At 34.7% G+C, this 27,181-nt stretch overlaps 1 protein-coding gene and 1 pseudogene across 1 annotated transcript; both read left to right on the top strand.

Annotated features, from left to right (window-relative positions):
- The first annotated feature begins 2,203 nt into the window (after nucleotides 1-2,203).
- LOC120143329 (signal recognition particle subunit SRP72-like) lies at nucleotides 2,204-6,596 on the top strand. Its single transcript, XM_039157680.1, is given in 7 exon segments — nucleotides 2,204-2,460; nucleotides 2,587-2,723; nucleotides 3,542-3,894; nucleotides 4,760-4,856; nucleotides 4,966-5,247; nucleotides 5,377-5,671; nucleotides 5,674-6,596. Coding segments are annotated over 7 exon segments (2,010 nt in total). The 5' UTR covers nucleotides 2,204-2,318; the 3' UTR covers nucleotides 6,378-6,596.
- A 1,113-nt stretch (nucleotides 6,597-7,709) lies between these two features.
- LOC120143330 lies at nucleotides 7,710-11,882 on the top strand (annotated as a pseudogene).
- The last annotated feature ends 15,299 nt before the right edge of the window (nucleotides 11,883-27,181 follow it).

The following is a 27,181-nucleotide window of genomic DNA, read 5'->3' as shown; positions in this document are numbered from 1 at the left end:
TATGGAAATATAATTAAACTTTGTTAGATATATTGTTTTTATTGTTTTGTTAAGCAAACACTTTAAATATAACTAAAAACACTAAGAAGAAGAAGTGAACTTACAAAAGATTTTCAAATATATACATTTATTATTATGTGAAAGTAAAAGGTGAGATCTTCATTGTACTGCCTAATTGATATATGGTCGACTCTGTTACTTCAATGATATACGGTCGATTCTGTCGTCTTAGTATTGTTCTACACAAAAAATTATAGAATAAAAGGTTAACTAAAGTCAAAGAGTTGGTATAATATTAGTAATATATTTTAGATCCTTTATAATAAATGAATTGGACTCGTCGAGGTTTTCAACAGAAAAAAAATAAAAGAATACTTCTCTCAGTTCTAAAATGTTTTAGCATTATTATTTTTTTTAAAATTATTGTAAGAATAATCTAAATGTGTTACTTGGAGATATACACAATCCCAGTCACCTAACTTATACGATCATACGAACTTAGTAGAAACTAAGGTATAACCCGTGCTATTTAATTTGTTTTTGTTGAAATACGTATATTAAACACACGTGTTCAATATATGATTTGACGATTTTCCAAATGAATGGAAAAGCAATAAATTACGCTACTGTTATATATATACTTATATCCGACTTTTAGAAATATAACAGATTTTAACATTATTTTAATATGCCAATACATAGTCAAGGATAAGAAAACTTCCTCAAGCCTCAATTCTCAAAATTTTTGAGTTATTAAAGATATTCTTAATTAGAATATGAACTTTATTTTAATCAATCCAGTAAAATCATTACATTACATTACATTAAATGCGAACGTGAACTTTAATCTTTTTAACACTAGTTGAAACTAGTGTTCAAACAAAACCTTGTACTGGTTAACTAGGCTATGTTTGCATCTGTTGTAATGTAATGATTTTATTTGAATACATTCATGCATTTAGTTAGGAATATCTTTAACAAGTCAAAAAATTTGAGAATCGAGACTTGTACAAGTTCTTTTATCATCGACTATGTATTGGTTATAGAATAATATTAAAGCTTTTTATTACTCGGAATTTTTTATTAATTATTATTACTCGGATTTGAATGTGAGAATTGAATATAAGTATATCATTGAGAGAGGACACTTGGTGTGCTTCAAAAGTCTGACTTTCAAAGTTATTTGAGTCACTTAGTTTTCCATCACTATTGGCAAGACAATTGAAACTATTAAATTAGCAGTTGTATTCAATCATCTACGGATAATAATCATAATCATAGGTCTGACGCCACCACGAATAAGAGGTCAATATATAAATTCTTAGAAACTTGAGAAATAGCGCTTCTTCTCCATACTTATAGCCTGTGAATACTTCTTTTCGAGATATTTCTTCATCTCTTAACTATCAATATATTTAGTTGATTACCATCCGACTACCGGCTACAATTTTTTTACCAAAATCAGAAGAGGTGAGCCATATACGACCGACATAATTACAATATTAATTTTATTAATTATTATGTTATTATTTAATAATTTTTAATTAAAAACAATTTATTTTTTTCAAAATCAAAATATATTTTATAATTTTTTTATAATTAGAAGACTCACCAAACAAACAACTATAATTGAGAACCATTTAAGTATTTTACCCAAAAAAATTACATGAATTTACAAGTACACGTAGGTGAAAATAAAGTGAACTTAAGACATGGTTGATTCAGGCCCATAAGGTTTACAACGGGCTTGTAACGTCTTCTTCTTCTTCTTCTTACCACAAAGGCTAGAGGCCCATCTGAAAGCGGAAATTGTAGAATAATTTTGGCAGAATATCGTAGGCGGGCTAATTGTTAGTCTAATCAGACATTTTATTTTAAGAGTTATGATATTTGCAACAATGATTTGGAACTCGTCACGTTGGACATAACATATTATAATAAAATATATTTTTATTAAAATTTATTATTTTAACATGATAAAATTTAATTAAAAATATATATTTTTTAGAATTTATCATTTTGATGTGATGAGTTTAAATAAAAAATATTATTTAGATAAACTTTTCATTTTTACGTGTTGAGTTAGCCTCTACCGTAACTTATATCGTAGATGTTAAATTAATTTTAAAGATAATCTTGTTGGCTAATTTTTTTCCGCATGGCCTATTGGGCCAATTTTGTCCAATTGTACAGAAAGAAGAGAAAACCGAAGAGATGGAACGACCGTAAGAAAAAGAAACCCTCAAAATCTCATTTCATCTGCTTGGTAAGCGATAAGAGAAGGAGAAGGATCTGGTTTTCTTCGTTGGAGGAAATCCATGGCGCCCAAGTCTAAAGAGAAGCCAAAAGCGGCTGCTGCGCCGTCGCAGCCTCCTCCCCCTATCGAAGATCTTTTCACTTCACTCAACAGACACATCCAACGATCCGAATTCACACAAGCCGTCAAAGTTGCAAATCAAGGTGCATTGCATTCGTAATTTTTGTTTTCAATTTTTTTACTATTTCCAAAATCAATCAAATCTAATTTTGAATTTTACGCAGTTCTGTCAGCTGCATAATTCTGACTTAATTTTGAATTCTACGCAGTTCTGTCAGTTGCGCCGGGAGATGAAGACGCCATTCGATGCAAAGTTGTGGCGTTGATGAAGGCCGATAAGATTGAGGATGCTCTCTCAGCAATTCAATCTGCTCAGAAGGTTTCTTTTGATTTCAGTTTCTACAAGGTCGGTCATTTCCCGCTTTTTCTTTTTCTTTTAATCCGATTTTAGTTTCAATGCTATGCTATTACTGAATGTTATTGAAAAATAAAAAATTGAAGTATTATATATTTGTAAATGGGAAAAAAATTGCAGGAATTTGACTGTCTATATGGGAATTTTGTGTGCCAATCTTGTACATTGAGTTATTTGCACATTTTGATCATAATTTGTTTTCATTGAAAACTAAATAGCAAAATAGTAATCAGACAGAATTTAAGCTAATTGTATATACTTTGATTGATATATCATTTAGTATATTTGGGAAGTTTGCTCATAATAATGATTTGGAGTTCAAGTTATTGGTTTTGCAGTTGATTTATTTCACTTTCGGGTAGTCTATAAGAGGCTTTTATGGTATGAGACTTATGCAAGATTTTTAGTTAATTTCTGGTCTCATCATCTTCTTTCATTGCTCTTTTTCTATGTAATGTCTTCTTTCATTTGTATACTGTTATCAGCTTGACCTGTTCATTCATGTTTCCCTCCTATCTTGCTGCAACTCTTCAACTTTTCTGAAGTATCCATGTCCGACACATTTTGGACATGGGCATGAGGGTATGACCCTCCAAAACATGAAAAAACTTCTTAAAAAATAAAAATTCCATGCCAAGCACATCCTGTTTTTGATACACTTAAGTTTGAGTAACATAGTTTCACTCTGCACCTCATGTTTGTTTTCTTGTTATTTTAATTTATCTGATCAGTAATATACTGCCCTGTTTAGGGTGCATTGATATTCCAAATCTAATTAAAATACCTGTTTTCTTTCTATCTCTAAATAGGCATATTGCCTATACCGACAGAACAAGTTGGATGAAGCTTTGAAGCTTTTGGAGAAGCAAGATAAGACTCAACCTAGGATGTTGTTAGAATCTCAGATTCTATATCGTCTAGGGAAAATGGACGCTTGTGTTGATATCTGTCGAAATCTTCAAAAAGCAAAGATTGATTCCTTGGAAATAAATTTGGTTGCTGGTTTGGTTTCTGCTGGAAAAGCTTCAGAAGTGCAAGGAACATTGGATACCATTAAGATCAAAGCTACCAGCAGCTTTGAGTTGGCATACAATATTGCTTGTTCTTTAATTGAAGGAAATAAACTTAAGGATGCAGAACAACTCTTGCTCACAGCCCGAAGGTACTTCAGTATTTTTATTGTTTGTATATAGAAATCTTTTCTCATTACTCAATATTGGTTGCGGGATCAATGTTTTATTTTGTTAGTAGATTCACAGATTAATCGTGTTTTGGGCTAGGATCATTTCAATAAGGTGCTTAGATTTCAGTGGAACCGAGAAAAAGTATCGAGCATATGTTGGTGGGGCGTCTTTATATCAGAACTTTCCATTATAACTATAATTTAGCTATCCTAGTTGTCTTTATTTTTATTTTGATCTGTTTTTGAATTGTTTAACTTATTTTATTCTCATTACTGGTTCTACTTCAGAAATACACAGTTGAGTGGTGTCACCTTCTGTGATTTGACTTTCAAAATAAATTTATAATTCTTGGTAATTTTATTGTGCTCTAGGTGTTGTAGCAGAGAAAAGTAGGTTTTCAATAGCTGACCCACTAAAATTCTCTTAAAAAATAATTTTATAATACTCCAGAATTGCATTTCAATCTAGCATAAATTTGAAAAAGGCACCTATTTGTTCTCTTGAAACATTCTACAAATTGCTTCAGAAATTCATTTTCAAACAGTGTAGTTAAAAATCAGCTTTCAGATGTATTAGGTTCTAGCAACTCCTTTTCAGATGCAGCAAGGGATAAAATTGGAAAGCGAAGTTGAATGTTTTAAAACTCATATCATTATGATGATATTCGTTTTAATTTCATCCAGATTAACATTTTCCATTTTAGTGCTCTAGCTTCTCAGGGAACTGATATAACATGCTGCGTAGCTTATTCTTTGGATATTAAGATGTATCCAAATAGTGGACCACAGGTCTACTGATATGCTAATACATGTTCCTTCTATCTCTCTCTCTCTCTCTCGTTAGAATTGGTCAGGAAACACTGACAGAAGAAAACCTTGCTGATGAGGACATTGAGAATGAGCTTGCTCCTATTGCTGTCCAATTAGCTTATGTTCATCAGGTAAAACAATAGCATCATGTAATCATTTTCTGTATTATTTCCCATTTTTATCTCCTTGTGAATGTTGTTAATGCAGCAGCCTCTAATGTGTGTTAACTTGCTTTATCAGCTCCTTGGTCAAACACAGGAGGCTGTTGGAGCTTATACAGATATTATAAACCGAAATATGGCAGATGAACCTTCACTTGCAGCAGCAGTGAACAACCTTATTGCTGTGAAAGGCCCAAAAGATATATCTGATAGCTTAAGGAAACTTGATCGGCTTAAAGAGAAAGACTCGCAGAAGTTTGAGCTTGCGCATGCGATTGACTTGAAGCTTTCACCAAAACAAAAAGAGACACTATATTCGAATCGTGTTCTACTCCTTCTTCATGCAAATAAGATGGATCAGGTTCTGTTTTGGGATTTTGCATTTAGCACTTTTGATATGCATTGGTTTTTTAGCTCTCTTTTTGAGGGGGAACAAAAAAAGTAGACAGCTAATCAATTTGTTTCCCTTTCTGTTGATGAATACCTGCAGGCTCGGGAACTTGTCTCCGTTTTGCCAGAGATGTTTCCTGACAGTGTGATGCCAGTACTGCTTCAAGCTGCTGTCTTGGTAAGAGAAAACAAGGCAGGGAAAGCTGAAGAAATGTTGGGTCAATTTGCTGAGGCATTTCCTGAAAAGTCGAAGATCATACTCTTGGCAAGGGCACAGGTTGCTGCTGCTGCTGGTCACCCTCAAATTGCAGCTGAATCCCTTGCTAAGGTTCCCGACATCCAGCACATGCCTGCAACTGTTGCCACTCTTGTTACTCTCAAAGAGCGTGCTGGAGATATAATGGTGCAGCCACTGTGCTTGACTCTGCAATCCAATGGTGGAAATCTGCTATGACTGAGGACAACCAGCTCAGTGTTATTATGCGAGAGGCTGCATCCTTCAAGCTCAGGCATGGCAAGGAGGAGGAAGCTGCCCACTTGTATGAGGAGCTTGTAAAAGGTCACGGAGATATAGAAGCATTAGTCGGGCTGATAACTACAGTTGCTCGTGTGAATGTTGAAAAGGCTGAAGCTTACGAGAAGCAACTGAAACCATTACCAGGTTTGAAGGGGGTTGATGTGGATGCTTTAGAGAAAACTTCAGGGGCAAAACCTGTTGACGGTGCTTCTCGTGGCGGGATTGCTGATGCTCAAGAGGATGGTAAGATCAAGGAGAAACCAAAGAAAAAGAGAAAGAGAAAGCCGAGGTATCCCAAAGGGTTTGACCCCGCAAATCCTGGTCCTCCACCAGATCCAGAAAGATGGCTCCCAAAGAGGGAAAGGTCAAGTTACAGGCCCAAACGAAAGGATAAGAGAGCAGCTCAGGTGAGAGGATCCCAGGGTGCAGTGGTTAGAGACAAGAGTGAGTCTAGTGCTTCAGCTACCAATTCCAGTACTTCAAACCCAAAATCGAACCAAGCCACTAGTTCAAAAGGAGCTTCACAGAACGCTGAGCCATCACGACCTCAATCTAAGTCCTCAAGAAAGAAGTCTAGAAAGTAATCAGAGGAAACGTGTTTGGGGTAAGGAAGTTTCAAACTGCTTGGCTTTAATGTTATTTGTTTCTTCATGGATCGTGATAGACAATAGTTGAACTAATTATGATGTTTACTTTCATATAAAACCCTATCAAAACTTGAGGATAGTTTTTTGAAGGAGAGTTAAGGGTTTCATAATTTCATTGGATATTTTTATATTCTATTGTATCTCTGTCAGTGGTCATCTAAGAGCAATGATCACTGTTTAGTCTTTAAATGCCGTTTCGAAGAAGCTTTTGGAGTTTGAAGAGTATTGTTTTCTTTAATAAATAAGGTTGATGGAGCTGATGAAGGGTCAGCATTAATGGAGGTAGTTGAGTGTTATGAGTATTGAATCGAGGTAGAGGTTAAGGTTGGTCGAGTTTGATGTAGTTGATGCAGGCCAGAATTAATGGACGTAGGATTTTTTTTCCACATTATTGTCCTAGTTTTTTGGTTGTCATCTATTCGTGTATAACTCAACCCTATAAGAAGTCAGTAATCTCGATCAAGTTTTATCTGAGCTGACCTTGATCTTTAGTTCGAATGGGACAATTAATTAAAAATATAAAAAAATACTCATAAATTAAAAATAAAAAATAGTTAAGTTCGTTCATTATTCAAATTGATTAGTAACATACTTGAATATAGTTATACAATTTGAGTTATCAAAACTTCGATGATCAAATTGAAATGAATCTTTTTTTTTTCTGTTCGAGATAAATGGAGCAGTGATTCATGATTATATATATATATATATTTGCAAAGTGATTTGAATTTCATTCAAAATGATAATAATAATACAAAAAGTAATTTTAGAAAATATTTAACATGATTAATAATCTTTAGATCTAGTGGCGGATTTAGAAATTTTTTTTAAGGTGAACATATATATATTAATAATATAAATTTTTTACACGATAAAATTTCAAGGTGGACGCATATAATTTTAGGATGAATATATATATTAATGAAGAAAATTTGGAGTTTTAAAAAAGGAAGTTTGAATTCTAGGATATTTTAAAGCATCACCATTGTTTAGATCATATGTTTAAAAGTTTTTAGTTAGAACATTCTATTTTCATAAGTGTAACTTTAATAACAAAATTTCTTCTTTCTTCTCTCTCAAGTAGAATTTATTTAAAAATTTTGGAAAATTTGAGATTATTGGGTGATTTTTAAATTTTAATTCATATCTAATAATATAATAATTATTTATCAAATATATAATATTGTTTAATTTTTAATATTATTTAAGTAATGGATTGGGAGCTTGGCTCAACAAGGCTGATCATAGAAAATAGAAAAGAGAAGAAGCAAAACGCAACGCACAAAGGAAAGACAAGTTCACACTTTGAGAAATACATCTGTATTGGCTCGCTCCAACTCCTCGACCGTCTGCAGCTGCTAAACGCTTTCTTCTTTCTTCTTCAGATTCAAAATCGCCATGCCATGTACTTATCGGAGAAGCCCCGCCCAATAGACGTATACAAAGAGGAAGGTCCCGCCGCCGCCCGCGACATGATCATCGAGGTCACCACCAATGGCGATTTGCCACCTCACCAGCAGCCCCACCACCACAACATCAACAGAAACAGCAAATGATCTTAGGTGAAAGCAGCGGTGAAGATCCTGAAGCCAAAGCCCCCAAAAAACGAGCCGAGACATGGGTCCAAGACGAAACCCGCAGCCTTATTGGCTTTCGAAGAGAAATGGACGGCCTCTTCAATACTTCCAAATCCAACAAGCATTTGTGGGAGCAGATTTCGGCTAAGATGAGGGAGAAAGGGTTCGATAGATCCCCCACCATGTGTACCGACAAGTGGAGGAACTTGTTGAAAGAGTTCAAGAAAGCTAAGCATCAAGATAGAGGGAGTGGGTCGGCCAAGATGTCTTATTACAAGGAAATTGAAGAGATTTTAAGGGAGAGGACCAAGAATGCCTACAAGAGCCCAACCCCAACTCCTAAAGCTGATTCCTTTATGCATTTCGCTGATAAGGGTGTGTCATGTGTGTTTATATTTTTAGGCTTTTCCTTTTTGGCATTTTTAGAAAGTGGAAATTTTTTTGTTCAGTTGTTCATGGGATGAATGGTGGGCATTCTTTGTAAAAAGCTCTATTCTGGTGGTTATTTCAAGACAGATGAAAGCTTTAGTGGTTGAATTTGTTGAAAGTTACTCCCTAAAGTGACTTAAGAGGGAATTATGAATTGCTATTGTTAGAAACTTGGAAGGTGAGATCCCCGGAGTCGGAGCATGTCATAAAGTTGCTATTAGTTTTTAGGTTGAATTTGTTTAAAATTACTTCCTGAAGTGACTTAAATGAGGGCATTATAATTGCTATTGGGAAAGGGGAAAAGAAGGTTACTTTTAGTTATTTCACTATGGGAATTTCTTTGATTTGAAATAACTTTGACTGAGTAGGCTTCCAATTTTGTCGATGGTTATAATGAGTGCTTTATAAGAAGTTTTGTCTGCTTTAATCATGTTTCATGAAGTTGATATTGAAAAAGCTCCGGCTGATATCTTTATTGTGGTGTTTTAGATGGCTATATATGTATTATGTCTGCTCTTGAAGCAAGGTGCCATATCAAAAGAAAAACTGCATGATTTGAAATATGGTATCGTGATCAAGGTCCTTGAAGCATGAATCATGCTGAGCAGATCAGGAATTTTTAGTTTGATAGGAAACTTCCAGATATGGAGTAAAGGTTGTAGATTTCTCTGGTTCTATAAAGTTTAGTATATTATAGCCTGTAAGAGCAGAGAAGTCGAATGTCAATAAGCGCTATAGGCTTCTTCGGTTTCTTTAAAGTTTTGATATGATGTAAGGATTGTAGGCTTCTTTGGTTTCTTTAAAGTTTCAACATGATGTAGGGATTCTGGGCTTCTATTCTACGGTTTCTTTAAAGTTTAGAGTATAGCCTGTAAGATCAGGGAAGTTCTACATAGATAAGCGCAGGAGGCTTCTTTGTTTTTTTTTTGTTTTTTTTTAAAGTTTAGATATGGCGTGAAGGGTGTGGGCTTCTCTGGTTTCTTTGAAGTTTAGGAAACAACCTGTAATAAAAGCAGGGAAGTAGTAGTAAATATGTTTTAAGAATTAAATTCTTATTTTGGTAGACATAATTATCACTATTGGTCTATCGATTTCCATTCTGTTGTTTGTTGCTGGATCCCTTGTCCATTCACTTCATTCTATGTTTTCTTGATTTCATCTGGTTTCACCCTTCACATAAACTTGCTGTTGCACAGCACTTTACAAAAGCAGTATATAAGTATTAACCTCCTGCTTTCGGAGATTTTGATTTCTCATTCATACTGCAACATGTATCAAGTCTTGCATCCTATTATAATGATTTTCGTTATCTTTGCCAATATGGTTTGGTTCTTGCAGGCTTTGATGATACTGGCATATCATTTGGTCCTGTTGAAGGTATGTTGTTGTAATTGAGTTTGCTTTCTTAACGTTTATTCTTGTTTTTTCGTCAAGTTAATCTGGCATATTGATGCATTTCCACACTGAATTAACAAGCAAAAATTATGTACCCTGAGGAGTGATCAAACAACTTCTTACTGAAGCATGTCTTCAATCTATTCTCAATATCATGTCTTTGAAATGTTATGCATCTCCTTCTGCTTGTGTATTCCGGTGTGCAGCAAATGGTAGGCCAACACTCAATCTTGAAAGACGTTTAGATCATGATGGACATCCTCTTGCTATCACAACAGCTGATGCAGTTGCAAACAGTGGAGTTCCACCTTGGAGTTGGAGAGAGATCCCGGGAAATGGTAAGTTATGTAAATTAGAATTTTCAACTGATTTTACCAAAAGATTTGGTGGTTTTGCATGTACGACAAGGTTCAGGTGTTCATTCGCACTTGCTCAAGTGAATGTGATTTTGGCGGACAGTCTTGTTTCAGAGTGTTATGCCCCAAATATTGTCTGAGATGAAAATTTTAAATGCAATGAATATCCACTCCATATATCGATTTCTCATTTTCTTTCACGTTCTTTTTGGTAGGTGGGGACTGTCAGTCATATGGAGGAAGGGTTATAACTGTCAAGTATGGGGACTACACAAGAAGAATTGGTATAGACGGAACTGCGGATGCAATCAGAGAGGCAATTAAATCTGCATTTAGATTGAGAACGAAACGTTCGTTTTGGTTGGAGGATGAAGACAATACAGTTCGCAGTCTCGACAGGGAAATGCCTTTAGGGAATTATACACTCCAGCTTGATGAAGGTAACATCGGTATGGATCCCTTTAGACGATATAATTCTGGTCATTTAGGGAATTAAAACCTTATGTTCGTGTCATGTGTATTGGTGTTTGACTTTTTATGATCAAATTAAGTTGAGTCGGGTTTTGGTATTCTGACGGGTCAAACTCTAAGACATTATCATTTTGCTATCAAACATGTCTGGGGACATGATTACTGACGTTTTTTTCACTGATAGAAGAGAGAACACAATAAGTACTTATTTTTTGTGCATTTTTTACCTCCTGCATTCAGGTTTGGCTATAAAAGTGTGCCTCTATGATGAGTCAGATCATATACCAGTCCACACTGAGGAGAAGATTTTCTACACAGAAGATGACTACCGTGAATATCTAGCCCGTAGAGGCTACACAGGTGTCAGGGATATCGATGGATACAGAAACATAGATAATATGGATGACCTTCGACCTAATGCTATATATCGTGGGGTGAGCTGATTACCAGTGCATTCCTCTCGAGAGGCTATACAAAGTTGCTTCTTGACAATACATGACAATATGGATGAGCTAATATTCGCTCTGCTGCATTATAAAGATGGTGATTATGTTGTTTGCATTGTACTAATCCGAACTGTGTAACGCGGCTGTAAATAACTTGTCGTCTAATGTTTCTTCATAGGACATGGGATCTACTCACCGCCTATGGTACCAGTTCTGTTCATGCGGCCTTCATGACTGGAGTTTGTAAATATGCACTTTAGATTAAGTGCAGGTCTGCAATTTGAACTCCAGTTTTCAACACCTATTTTTTATATTTGCTTCAAACATTTCTTAAATGCATGATACTGATGATAAAGGGGGGGGGGGGGAGGGGGAAATCCACTTACCTCAATCTTGATTTCTAGAAAACAAGTCTTATAAATTGTATAGGGTTATTATTGTTAATCTCTAACAACATAGTTCCCTAATTTTTTATTTTATTTTACCAGTCGGATCAACAATTATCACAACTCCAAGAAATGGGTTTCAATGATAAGCAAGGGGCTATATAGCTACCGCCGGAAATGTCCATGCCGCGGTCGTGAGACTTTTGGGAAATCTCCTTGAAATTTGACTAAGAAACTCTCCCATGTAAAGATTAGTGGATATTGGCTTGATGCCTCGGCAAGCCACAGAGATTATGGGGTCATTGGTGCCTGATTCCTTGTTATGACCTTGCTTAATAAGCAAGTAAACAAGAAAATGTTATACCCGAGAACTTGGAAGTTGTTCGTATAGCCTTATGCATACATACTTTGGATTATCAATACATCCATGGCTCAAGCGAATGCCTTGACCCCGGGAATGATAAGGCGATTTCATTAAAGTTGTCTTTACAGTTTGAGTTAAATTAAGGAGATTCAGATTTGTATATTTATTCCTTTTCACATTAAAGTTGCTTAATAAACATTTCATTGATAACCTCAAAAGGAATACAAGACCTTGACAATGCAGCAGAATGCTGCCTGCCTTAGCAAAACAAAGCTGCAAATCACAGTTTAACTATGAAATAAAAGAAGAAATACAAGACTTCAATCCCACAAATAGCATCCATACTCGATCAAGCTCCCTGCTACTTCACATGAACACGGTGAACGTCCTCGCCGTCTTCTTTGGAATAAAGTGTGACCCTAAGAAACGAGTCCACTCAGAGCCACTGATGTAGTATGTGATGCCTCCTAAACACTTGCATTTAAATTTCCACCGTTGAGAGACTTGAGACCCGTCTGTGACCGTCAAGTTAATCGTATCAACAAGAGGTACAGAAAGTGTGCCGCTATGATCGTCAAAACTACATCCTGCTTCATTGTTTCCATCAAGATAAACTTGCCCCATCACCGAATACATTTTCTTCAGGACTCTGCGGATTCGAGTTTTTTTTTCCTGAAAGAAGGAAGAATGTAGCTTTGGTTGCATTTTTCAATAAACTCTAGAGGCTTATATAAGCTTGAAAGTCTCTGCTTTCACGAGCGATGAGAGGAGAAAATGCATATTGTTTTGGTCATCTCGAGATCTAAAAATGGCAATACTCTGTTTTGATGGATAAAGTTGGTGAGGTCAAAGAGCAAGCAATGCATCATTCGCGAGCTTGAGTGCTCAGTTGTTAGCTTCTGGATGTTGGAAATAATTATATCTGAAATTTTGGGAAGAAAACCTTTCGACGTTGTTCCAACTCGATGCTCTGTTTTTAAGGTACCCTGGCCTGAATGTTTCTAATTTGTTTTGTTTTGGTGTTTGCGAGAACTGACTCGCCATTTGGTGATGCGAATGAATGCGCACTCTCTCGATTTCATCTATATTTAATATTGTGCACTTTTTTCTCTCAGTAGAGAAAACCACGACATCGCTCGCTCGCTCGCTTGCGAGGGAGACGATGAATCAGACTTTTCCAGCCCATTAGGGTAAATTCAAATTTTCATCACTTAACTTTATTATTATTCCTATTTTAGCCACTGTCTTTTCTCTTGTTTTAAAACAATCATTAAATTTGAATAATTCCTATTTCAATTGCTCAGGTCTAAAATAAAAAACATTAAAATCTCATAACCTCTTAAATTATTGTTTGCTTGCCTGGAAATCACGTATCAGTCATGTTATATTTTATTTAATTTGAAATTTTAATTATAATTATTTGTAACTTTTTTCTCATGATCGATTCTTTAATATTTTTAGGGTTAGTATAAAAGTACTCGAAGTTTACTTTAGGTGCTGAAAGAATTTTTTATTAAAAAAGATGTCTAACGTTTTCAACGTTATACTTTAATTTTAGGTGTCTAGATTATAACGATCATTAAATTCGACCTTTAAATGAGAAGTGTCATATTTATGTTTCTTTTAATTTTTTAGTTTTTAAAAAATTAAGAATAATACTAATTAAAAGAACTCATTTTTTTCTGAAATTTAAAAAAACCTCAACACCCTAAGATCCTTCATTTACTCGTTTTCTTTTTAAAGCTCGATGTTGGATGTTAGAGTTTTCACAGGCCGCCCTCATAAACTTGTCAAATAGCCAGACTGACGTCCGATTACGAGATTGTCGCACATAAGTTTTAGATTTTCGAGTCGAGTTGAGTTTATACAATTACAAATTGAAACATTTTTAACATCTAATCGTATAAAAAATAATTTTTCAAACTGAATCAAGTCTTTTTTAACTTTTTTACTAAGAGAAAATCTAAAACCAACTCACTCGCCGACCATTGTAGCACGATGATACTTTGATTTTGAGATAAATGAGTGTTTAGTTCCTAAACTTTTTAATTTTTTTTATTTAATTCCTAAACTTTATTTTAGTATATATCAATCTCGAAATCTCCTAACATTTTCTAACTTACTCTTTAAATTGATTCTTATCTATTTACTCTCTAAAATTGTACTTAACAACGTGTATTTGATCCTTATTTGATAGATTTTGATTCGATTTGATTTTACAGTGTTAATTTTTTTGCTTTAAAAATTTGAGTTCAAATCACATTGAAATTTCAAAAGGATATGATTAAAACGAATTCAAGTTTAGAATCAAATTTAAAATAAAAATATTTGATTCAATCTGATATGATAATAATAATAATAAATTTTACCTTTTATATATTTAACTATCCAGAAGTAAAAAAAAATTCTAAAATTAAAAATTTAATTATCCAAACTCCAGGTTTAAGCTAAAATAAGGGCCCACCTAATACTAAGAAGTGTATAATTGCGAATAAAAGATTAAATACACCTTTATCTCCTTAACTATACCATTTGTACCGAGTTGTTTCTTAAGTATTTTTTTGAAACATTTTACTCCTTAATTATAAATCGTTAATTTCGTTTAAAAAATAATCATAAACCAATCAGAATACGCCATGTCATTATTTTATTTTAATTTTCTTTTTTTAATATGAATAAATAAAAATAGATTAAATAAATAATATTTTAATTATTAAAATAATATCAAACCTTTCTCTCACCTCTACCTCTCCTTCACCTGCTACCCTCCGTTACCAGCCAACTCCGACCCTCCCACCGGAATTAACTATAAAGGTGAAAGATAAGGTCCACGATGGCGAACACGATGATCCTAGTGATTCCTACAACCCTTTACAAAATCCCTCGATATTTCCCATTAAATACATCTTCACTCTCCTTTTACAAAACCCCCCAATCTTTCCCATTAAATACATCTTCACTCTCCTTTACAAACCCCCCCATACTTCCCATTAAATACATCTTCACTCTCCTTTACAAAAAAGCGAAGATAAGGCAATCTGTTATTCTGTTCCAGTAAATTCTGTCTTTACGGTTTGAGCTAAATTAAGGATATTCAGATTTGTATATTTGTTTCATTTCACATTTAAGTTGCTTGTAATAGAACAAAACCAATAAACATTTCATTGATAACCTTAAGGAATACAAGACCTTGACAATGCAGCAGAATGGTGCCTGCCTTAACAAAACAAAGCTGCAAATCACAGAAACGTACGTGATTTATCTATGAAATAAAAGAAGAAATATAAGACTTCAATCCCACAAATAGCATCCATACTCGATCAAGCTCCCTGCTACTTCACATGGACACGGTGAAAGTCCTCGCCGTCTTCGTTGGAATAAAGTGTGACCCTAGCTTTCTTCCCCGCCCACTTGAAGAAACGAGTCCACCCAAAGCCACTGATGTAGTACGTGTTGCCTCCTAAACACTTGCATTTAAATTTCCACCATTCAGACCCGTCTGTGACCGTCAACTCAATTGTATGACCACGAGCTTCAGCAAGTGTACCGCTTTGATCATCAAACCTCCATCATGCATCATTGTTTCCGTCAAGATAAACTTGCCCCATCACCAACGACATGTTCTTCGGGAAACTGTTAATTCGAGTTTTTTCATTTTCTGAAAGAAGGAAGAATGTAGCTTTGGTTGCATTTTTCAATCAACTCTTGAAGCTTATATAAGCTTGAAAATCTCTGATTTCTCGATCGATGAAAGGAATAAATGCATGTTGTTTTGGTCATCGCGAGAGCTATAATGGCGATGCTCTGTTTTTATTGTACCCTGGCCTGAATGTTTCTAATTTGTTTCTTCTCGGTGTTTGCGAGAACTAACTCGTCATTTGGTAGGTGAATCAGACTATCCCATCCCATTAGGGTAAGTTCAAATTTTCATCACTCAACTTTCTTCTAATTTCTATTTTAGCCACTATCTTTTCTCCTTTTTAAAAAATAATCATTAAATGTGAATAATTCATATTTCAATTACTCATGCCTAAAATCAATAACATTAAAATGTCATAGCCTATATTTTGCCGACTTAAATTATTGTTTGCTTACCTGGAAATCAAGTCTTGGTCGTGTAATATTTTATTTCATTTGATTTTTAAATTATAATTATTTGTAACTTTTTTCTTATTATCAAATCTTTAATATTTTTAGGGATAATATAAAAGTAAGTGCTAAAATTATAACCGAAGTTAACTTTAGGTGCTTAAATAAATTTTCATTAAAAATAGATGTCTAGCGTTTCTAACGTTATACTGTTAGGTGCTTAGACTATAACAGTCTTTAAATTCGACCGTTAAGTGACACATGTTACATTTATATTTTTTAAGAAGAATTATTTTTTTAAAAATTAAGAATAATACTAATTAAAAAAAACCCATTTTTCTAAAATTAAAAAATCAAAACCCTAAAAATCTTCATTCATAATCCCATTATCAATCGTCGTTGGTTGGCTTTTGTCATCGTCGAACGGCCACTCACCCATCGTCAAACCTCCATTGTTGACCATCCTTTTTGTTCGTCGTCCTAATCCCTCTAAATCCATAAATTCCTAAAAACCCAAATATTCAATCCCTAACCCTATATGTCTCAAGACATTGATTCCTGAAGGTGAAATATCATACGGGGTGGGAGTTCATATACAATAGATCAAAACATTTATTTAGCAGATATTGGCAATAGGCTTGGGAAGGAGGGCGACGTACAAGGGAGTTTTTATTTTTTTTTTCTAAAAAATGTTTTTTAAATAATATATTTTTTTATTTTTTCTAAAATCTTAAAAATTATCAGTATAACACGTGTCACTTGATAGTTCTATTATCGACATTTATTCCGTAAGAACCTAAAAATATAACGGATAAAACATTAGATATTATCTTTAACGAAAGTTTGTTTAAACACTCAATTAGGATATATCTTATGTACTTATTTTTGCATTAACCTTTTTCATACTCTTATTAATAATTTGCAAAAACGAAACCCTAGATTCGAATGACAGAATCAACTGATAGAATCAGTAAGAAAGACTGCGGCAGCCATGGAGGAGGAGATCAAAGCAGAGTTCTTGAAGAGTGGGTTTACTCTTGACGAAGAAGAAGAAGTACTTAAAAAATGTGAGTTTTCATTTTTAAAATTTCAAATTTATCGCTCTCTTTTTTCTCAATAATTAACAGTAAAGAAGACCTGAGTTATTTGTTTATTTGGTTAGGCCATACTTTTTGTCGAGATTACAGTCTCCAGCCTTCCAAAGTCGTTTCAAGCTGGGAGGTTTATTATCTTAATTGATATTCTACTGATTTAGCTAATCCTCTTTTGTTTTGTTAGTATTTGTATAAGGAGAAATTTGTTATATGATTTCGTTTTCTTTGTTTTTGTTTAGCTTTATGGAAGTGTTAATACTCTAACTAAAAAACTACTTTCGGTGCAGACAACTTGATGATCCTGTTGTAAGGGATGCTGAAATGGATGGGTTTTTAGGACACATGCAGAACGAACAAGCAGGGACGGCTGTTAAAAAGATGTTGATTTGCATATGTACTCTTTCAAAGAAGTTGACATGTCAACATTTTTCATGCTATATTGTCAGGTTGTTAAAATAATCCAAACCTATCATGTTCCGCCCTGACCCTAGAGAAGTGGTTTTCTAAAAATCGGATTCTAGTTAGGCCAGGTCATGTGGCTTTTCCATTGAAATTTTTGGGTTCAGGTTGGAATTGTTTTACACAAAATCCACCTACCAGGGATATTTACTAATATACATCTCTCTTAATTTTAGAACTATTTTTATATTTTAATTATGGTTTGTTAAGTTTGCTAAACTTTATCATAGGTTATATATATATATATTTAATGATATGTATTTGATTTAGTTGGTAGTTTTTTTTTTATAAAAATAGGAGGCCTCATTAAACCCCCTCATAGTAGTCCTTTAACCTAAGGCGAGAACCGACTAGCGGAAGAAGGAAAAAAGTACCTCAATATATTAATGATAAACCAATTACATAAGACTTAAACACACTCCCATTACAACTGAACTCTAAAACACACACAACAACTAAATACAAATCTTACAATCACCCAATCCCCTCCTTTGCTAGCTTATCAGCCTCGCAATTACAACACCTAGGAATCCACCTCACAATAATCTCTTTATTTGAAACAATAGAAACAATTTCCTTAACAAGATTTCTTAGAAAAATAGGAACCGAAGCAGGATCTTTAATCTAATCCGCTGCTAACTTGCAATCACTTTCAATAATCAGCCTACCCTTCAATACCCATTCTGAAGAGACAAATATGTCGATGCATTTTTTGATGGCTTTCAAATCTGCTAGAGGGGGAGGAGTAGGACCAACATTTTCTGAAAAAGAAATAAGAATAGAACAATTCCAATCTATGAGAATACCCCCTATTCCACCAATCATCCCAAAACTACTAACAGCCCCATCCACATTCATCTTAAAGAAATAGACTGGAGGATGACTCCAACAAAGCAAAGGCCTATTCTGATCCTTAAAAGTAGAAATTTTATCTGCCAATGAGGGTCTCTAATTAACAAATCCACTTGAATAGGGAGAAGATGATACTTTGCTAGGAACCATTTCGCTAACCTGAATCGAACAATGAAAAACAAGGAGAATCTGTCCAACTTTCATTTTTCAAAGACAACGTCATTTCTCATCTTCCACATTGACCAAAAACTACCCCCGTAATAAACTTCCATATAGCAAAATTAGGCCTCAAATCTGACCACGAGCTGAGAAGGGAGGGAGGATCAAGAGGCAGAACTAAAAGAAGACCCCAAAAGCCTATTATTTTATTCTAAAGTTCCCACGAAACAGAGCAAAAAATGAATAGATGCTGAGATGATTCATCAAATTGGTTGCAGATAGGGAAGATACTATCTTCCCCTATGGGATCCTCATTTTATTCAATTCTACTCTCACAACTACTTTTTGACGAGAGACTTGCCAAAGAAATGTCTCAACTCTAGAAGGAACTAAACCCAAGCAAACCCATTTCTTCCACAAAAATAGTTCATCATTAAGAGAAGAAAGTGAAATTCTGCACTTTTTAACTAAAAACAACCCATCACTCTTTCCATTCCACAATAAAAATCCTCCATTGAATCAGTTAATTTAATATATTTAAGTCTATCCAATAAATCCACCAACTGAACCACTTCCCAATCGAAAAGATTCCTCCTAGTTTTAATATTCCACTCTCATCCATTCAAATCAAAGCTTCCAAAATCAGCCACCTTACCCCACTTATTAGATGAAAGAGCATAAATCCTAGGAAAATTCAATGGAAAATCCCCAATCCAAATATCATTCCAAAGGCAAATAGATTTACTATTACCAACTTGTAACTTTGCGTGTGATCTAAGGCAACCTCCAATGTAATTATCCTTCATGAAGTTATTCACGATTCCTCTCTAAATCCAAGAGTCATTACGAGAGAAAACCTTGTTGATATCCACGATATGACAACTGACATTATGTTTGCTATATAACAATTTTTTCCACATCGAATTTTTTTCATTAGTAAACTTCTAAACCCACTTTCCCAACAAAACACGATTGATAAGTTTCAAATCAACAACTCTCAGTCCTCTACTACTCATCGGTTTGTAAATATTCCTCCAACTCACCCAATGCATTCTTTTCTTCTCAACCCCACCTCCCCATAAAAAAATCACCATCAAATAATTTATCTTATGGCTAATTTTACACGACATCTTGAAAATAAATATGAAGAAAATGGGTAAGGATGACAATACTGACTTCAAAAGCCCAATCTACCAGCCATAGATAAAGAAGAAGTTTTCCACCCTCTCAATTTCTTATTGAAGTTCTCAATGATCGAATCCCATAATTTCTCCGAATTCTTTTTTGCCCCAAGAGGTAGGCCTAAATAAACCGAAGGAAAATAACTATAGAACAACCAATTGCCTTAGCCCAATCTTGAAGGATGTCATTTTCAACATTTATACCATATAATTTTCTTTTAGCTATATTAAGATGTAACCCCGTTATTAAGCTAAAAATTCTCAAAACTCTTATGACATTTTTAATCTGAGTCTTACAAAAAAAAACCCGTGAAATAGACCTAATTCAATAGCTTTAATTAACATCAGATGAAGTAATTCACCAACCACATTAAACAAAAGAGGAGAAAGACTACAATCTTGTCTTAAACCTTTAGCAATAAGAAACTCTTTTGTAGGTGACCCATTCACTAAAACCGAGATTGAAGCTGAAGAAATACAATGTGAGATCCACGAGCACCATCTCTCACCGAAACCCATCTCTTTCATTATTCTTAAAAGAATCGGCTATTCCACATTATCATATGCTATACTAGAATCCACTTTAAATACAACCCATTTAAGCCCTTGTTTCCTCCAAAAATCAATGCCTTCATTAACTAAACATGCACAATCCAACAATTGTCTCCCCGGGATAAAAACAAACTATGTTGGGCTAACAATTTCTTTGACATAAGATATAAGTCTCTTTGAAAGAACTTTAGAGAGTATTTTATAAAGGCTGCCAACAAGACTAATAGGTCTATAATCTTTAAGACTCTCGGGATTACCTTTCTTTGGAATCAAGTTAATAAAAGCATGATTAACCCAATGATCCCACTTCTTTCCTTTATAGAAATTTGATAAAAACTCCAAAATTTGCTCCTTAAGGTTATTCCAATATTTCTTATAAAAACCCATAGTAAAATCATCCAGACCTGGAGCTTTTGCACTTTCAGAAGAAGAAATTGTTTGCCATACTACTTGCTCTGAAACCTCTCCTCAAGGTAAGCACTTTGAGTTGCTGTCAATTGTGCAAAATCAAAATTAATGCCCTCTACTTCCAATGTTGATTTTTTATTATAAGCAACCTTGACGAAATTGAACACACTAGCTTTAATCTTTTCTGGATCCGAAATTACTTCCTCTTCAGTTTCAAGGAATGAATAGTATTGACTATATTCCCTTTCATAGAACTAAGGTGAAAAAACCTCGTATTTTTGTCTCTATCTTTAATCCATCTCGTTCTGGACTTTTGAAATCAAATACTCTCCTCGAACTTTAGCAATCTCCATAATTCCTTTTTGGATTCAATCAGCTAATCCCACTTCCCCGTAGATAAGATTCCACATTGTGACTTTATCTCCAAGTCATTTATTTTCATTTCTAACAACGAAATATAATTGCCAACCCTAAATGACTGCTGCCAGGCCAATTCATGATCTTCTTTTTGGTAGCATGTAACATTATGAAAATTCCCCCTCGATTCTTCTTCTTCTTCTTCTCTACTGCCAGAAAATATTAAACCATTTCATCAAAACCTTGTTCCTCTAATAGAAAAATTAAAGAAACAAAACGGTTTGGGGCCCCAATTGAAACTAATATCCTCTAGCATAACCAAATTATGATCGGAAATTGATTTCGGTAAAAGACTTTGTGAAATATTAGGAAAGTTGTTTAGGAAACTGCCACAAATTAAGAACCTTTCTAGTTTAACCCATGTTGAAGATGCTCTGTTGTTACACCAAGTGAAAGTTCCTCATGACATTTGCAAATCTATAAGATTAGCTTGTTACACAAAGGATCGAAGAAGGTCGATGGCATGCCAATTTTGTGATTTCCCTAACTTTTCTTCCGGATCAAGATACGCGTTAAAATCACCCCCAATACAAACTGGTTGATTCAGAGAAATTACATAATTCAACAAATCCCCATAAAACTCTTCCTTTTCATATTCAATGGCAGGGCCATAAACATTTATAAAAACAAACTCCTTTTGACCTTCCTTAAATTTCCCAACTAATGCAAGAAACCTATTGTGAATATACTGGCCTGTGACTTCAAACACATTTTCATTCAACATACAAATCAACCCACCCGTAGACCCCTGAGCTGGAGACAACATCACTCCCTTTAACAAATTTTCCCCTATCCTCATTGTAATCAACACATGACATTGTTCAAGCTTAGATTCTTGAATAAAAAGAAAAACTGGTTTGATATTCTTTACCTGCCTTACGACTGCTACAGACTTCTCTTTTCTCCCTAGACCTCTTATGTTCCACAATAGAATACTTAGTTTATAAATATGAAAAATTTACCACCAAACTCCAAAAAAACCAGAAACTGCATAAAACATATACCGACCAACATATCAACCTTCCCTTACTACCTCTGAACCTTTCTCAAGGCTTAAAATTTTGTCAATAAAAGCCTTCTTCCCTTCCTTAAAATAAATTTCTAGCATCTGACAGACTTCCCATGTAGCGATAGCTTCCTCCAACATAATCAAAAAAAGGGTGAAGAAACAATAGAATTATTTACCAAGTCCAGAGCTTCACTAATTAAAGTTATTCTCCTCCTTCTGTGATCTTTTCATGTCCCTGAAGCAGTATAAAAGCCTACTTACAAGTTTTTCTAGAAAAGGTTCACTCTAGCTTAGAAGTGGTAATCCAACTAACTCAACCAAGCAATACGCCAAAGGAACGCCTTTTTCATTCAACAACGGAGCTAACCAATCAAACCAGAAGAAAAGCTTCTCTCGAAAATTCGTCAACGCCTTTAAGAACTCTTCATTTGAATTGAACATGATAATACATGAATTCCTTACATATCCCCAACTTACTATTTTTTACCTCAAATCCCTCATTTTCCAAAACTTTCATCACCAAATCTGGCTCAAAAGGATATTTCATAACCCATGTTAAAGAATTTTTCGCCCAGCAGGAATATTCTGTAGGAACATCATTTCCCATACATTCCTTAATCCATTTGTATTTTATTTTAGACCTCCCCTATTTTCCAACGTTTCTTGTTCCATTCTCAATCTATTATCCACATTCAAAACCTCCTTATACGTTCTTCCATCACTCAGACTTCTCGTTAGCTCTAACTTCTCCTGCTGCCTTCCTTTATCCCCTTCAACTGGCTTGTTAACTTTCAACAGAAATCTACTATCATCTTCTTCTCATTTCCTAGCATTTTTATATTTTGCAACCCCCACTAAAACTCTCTTCCCATCAATCAGCGTTCCATTGATATTCTGTATTGCTCTTCTACTACCTTCCTCCTTCGTATATTGAACAAATGCAAACGTGGAGGATTTATAATTCGGTTTATTCATAAAAATTAGAATGAAGACCCTCATTACTCATCCATAATGGTTGAAAATCTCTCTTAATTCTCCTCTAGAAACTCTCTTACAAAGATTGTCAACAAAGACAATCCATTCCTCACCGGAGGATAAACGACCTGTCACATTCACTCTCTTTCTCACTCTACCTTTCTCACTCATATTCTGTATTAAGGTTTTACTTATATTGTTTCCTTGGAAAATTATTTATTTGGTAGTTAGAATAGAGCTTAAGTTACGAGAAAGCTTAGGGTTTGGAAATTTGTTCATTTTGGGGTCAGGTTAGGGTACTAGAACTTAAACTAAGTGCATGTTTGATACTGGTGGGGGATCGATGGAAAGAAATGAATCTCTGGACTCTAATTATTGTTGAATCCATCGATACAATTCATATGGCATTTGTGGATGTTATCATTTTCTTGGTAATTTTGGTGAATTTCCTCTTGAAGCATTGCCAGGCTTCAAGTTCTATGTTTTGGAATACATTGTATATTTTTTGATTAAGTTAGTTTTTAAAACATGGGATGTGATTTGGCCAGGGTTTTAGATGTTGAGGATGAAGATACAAACAATTTTATTCTTGGAAATTCAACAGGGAAATCTCAGAAACTTCATTTGACATATATGACTCAGCACATAAAACGAATGGGAACATTTTTTTCTTCTGAGAGAAAATCAAAACTGGTGACACCATTCGGTACATGATGCAACAAATTTGTGGTCAAATTCAACACTGATAATCATCCTGCTACAGAGACTGCCAACAGCAGTAAAGATAATGAGAATCTTAAGGATGACATTATCAAAAGGATTCAACCCCAGCAAGGTTGTTAATTGGTAGTCCACATATCAGGGCCAGAATGAAGGTCCAGGTTCTTGTATGACAGGGTTGAAGACAGGGTACCTTACATTTATTATAGCATCAACCATTAATTTCTTTTAGTAGCAATGTATGTTACTAAGATGGCTTATCATTGGTACAGTTCAATGCAATTGAAAACTGGATCAGAAAGCATGTAGTTGCATTTGTTGCATCTAGTCCCCACGAAGTTCCAATGGATCCATCACTTGCTTCAGAGGTAATTTGCTGTTTCACCAGTCCTCATCTCTCGGAGACTTTAATTGGCCTTGCATCTAAAAGAATTTATTGCTTCATAGGAATGAAGTGTCGGAGCATGTCATAAAGTTGCTATTAGTTTTTAGGTTGAATTTGTTTAAAGATACTTCCTGAAGTGACTTAAATGAGGGCATTATAATTGCTATTGGGAAAGGGGAAAAGAATGTTACTTGTAGTTATTTCACTATGGGAATTTCTTTGATTTGAAAAACTTTGATCGAGTAGGCTTTCAATTTTGTCGATGGTTATAATGAGTGCTTTATAAGAAGTTTTGTTTGCATTAATCATGTTAATGAAGTTGATTTTGACAAAACTCCAGCTGATATCTTTATTGTGGTTTTTTAGATGGATATATATATATATGCATGCATGTATTATATCTGCTCTTGAAGCAAGGTGTCATATCAAAAGAAAAACTGCATGATTTGAAACATGGTATCGTGAATCGTGATCAATGTCTTTGAAGCATGAATCATGCTCAACAGATCAGGAATTTTTAGTTTGTTAGGAAACCTCCAGATATGGAGTAAAGGTTGTAGATTTCTCTGGTTCTATAAAGTTTAGTATATTATAGCCTGTAAGAGCGGGAAAGTCGAATGCCAATAAGCGCTATAGGCTTCTTTAGTTTCTTTAAAGTTTTGATATGATTTAAGGATTGTAGGCTTCTTGGGTTTCTTTAAAGTTTCAACATAATGTAGGGATTCTGGGCTTCTATTCTATGGTTTCTGTAAAGTCTAGAGTATAGATTGTAGGAGTAGGGAAGTTCTACATAGATAAACGCAGGAGGCTTCTTTGGTTTTTTTTTTAAGTTTAGATATGGCGTGAAGGGAGTGGGCTTCTCTGGTTTCTTTAAAGTTTAGTAAACAACCTGTAATAAAAGCAGGTAAGTAGTAGTAAATATGTTTTAAGAATTAAATTCTTATTTTGGTAGAGATAATTATCACTATTGGTCTATCGATTTCCTTTCTGTCGTCTTTTGTTGCTGGATTCCTTGTTCATTCACTTCATTCTATGTTTTCTTGGCTTCATCTGGTTTCGCCCTTCACATAAACTTGCTGTTACAGAGCACTTTACAGAGGCAGTATATAAGTATTGACCTCTTTCTTTTGGAGATTTTGATTTCTCATTCATACTGCAACATATACCAAGTCTTCCATCCTATTATCATGATTTTAATGATCTTTGCCGATATGGTTTGGTTCTTGCAGGCTTTGATGATATTGGCATATCATTTGGTCCTGTTGAAGGTATGTTGTTGTAATTTAAGTTTGCTTTCTTTATGTTTGTTCTTGGTTTTTCGTCAAGTTAATTTACCATATTGATGCACTTCCACACTGAATTAATTATGTACCCCGAGGAGTGCCTGATCTGCAGCAAACAACTTCGTACTGAAGCATGTCTTCAATCTATTCTTAATATCATGTCTTTGAAATGTTATGCATCTCCTTCTGCTTGTCTATTCCGGTGTTCAACAAATGGTAGGCCAACACTCATCTTGAAAGACGTTTGGATCATGATGGACATCCTCTTGCTATCACAACAGCTGATGCAGTTGCAGCCAGTGGAGTTCCACCTTGGAGTTGAAGAGAGACCCCGGGAAATGGTAAGTTATGTAAATTAGTAATTTCAACTGATTTTAACAAAAGATATGATGGTTTTGCATGTAGGACAAGGTTCAGGTGTTCATTCGCACTTGCTCAAGTGAATGTGATTTTGGCAGACAGTCTTGTTTCAGTGTGTTATGCCCCAAATGTCAGTCTTATGAAGGGTTATAACTGTCAAGTATGGGGACTCCACAAGGATTGGTATAGATGGAACCACGGATTCAGAGAGGCGATTAAATCTGCATTTAGATTGAGAACGAAACATTTATTTTGGTTGGAGGATAAAGACAATATAGTTCGCAGTCTTGACAGGGAAATGCCTCTAGGGAATTATACACCCCACCTTGATGAAGGTAACATCGGCATGGGTGCCTTTAGACGATATAATTCTGGTCATTTAGGGAATTAACACCTTATGCTTATGTCATGTGTTTTGGTGTTTGACTTTTTATGATCAAATTAAGTTGAGTCGGGTTTGGGTATTCTAACGGGTCAAGACATCATCATTTTGCTATCAAACATGTCTGGGGCACATGATTGCTGACATTTTTTTCGCTGATAGAAGAGAATAACACAATAAGTACTTATTTCTTGTGCATTTTTTGCCTCCTTCATTCAGGTTTGGCTATAAAAGTGCGCCTCTATGACTAGTCAGATCATATACCAGTCCATACTGAGGAGAAGATTTTCTACATAGAAGAGAATAACACAATAAGTACTTATTTCTTGTGCATTTTTGCCTCCTTCATTCAGGTTTGGCTATAAAAGTGCGCCTCTATGACGAGTCAGATCATATACCAGTCCACACCGAGGAGAAGATTTTCTACACAGAAGATGACTACCGTGAATATCTAGTCCGTAGAGGTGTCATGGAGATCGATGGATACAGAAACGTAAATAATATGGGTGAGCTGATTACCGGTGCATTCCTCTCGAGAGGCTATACAAAGTTGCTTCATCTTGACAATACATATGCATGTTGGATATTCTAATATTCGCTCTACTGCATTATAAAGATTGTAATTATGTTGTTTGCATTGTACTAATCCTAACCGTATAACGCGGCTGTAAATAGCTTGTTGTCTAATGTTTTTTCTTAGGACATGGGATCCAGTCAACGCCTACAGTACCAGTTCTGTTCATGTGGCCTGGACTTCTGGTGTTTGTTTATATGCACTTTAGATAAAGTGCAGGTCTGCAATTTGAACTTGAACTCCAGTTTTCAAGACCTATTTTGTATATTTGCTTCAAACATTTCTCAAATGCATGATACTGATGTTAAGGTGAAAAAGTCCACTTACCCCAATATTGATTTCTAGAAAACAAGTCTTATAAAATTGTATAGGGTTATTATTGTTAATCTTTAATATCATAGTTTCCTAAAAAAAATTA

Source organism: Hibiscus syriacus, unplaced genomic scaffold (genome assembly GCF_006381635.1).
Source record: "Hibiscus syriacus cultivar Baekdansim isolate YM2019G1 unplaced genomic scaffold, ASM638163v2 tig00110840_pilon, whole genome shotgun sequence".
NCBI classification, from domain to species: domain Eukaryota; kingdom Viridiplantae; phylum Streptophyta; class Magnoliopsida; order Malvales; family Malvaceae; genus Hibiscus; species Hibiscus syriacus.
This window is presented reverse-complemented; position numbering and strand designations above follow the sequence as displayed.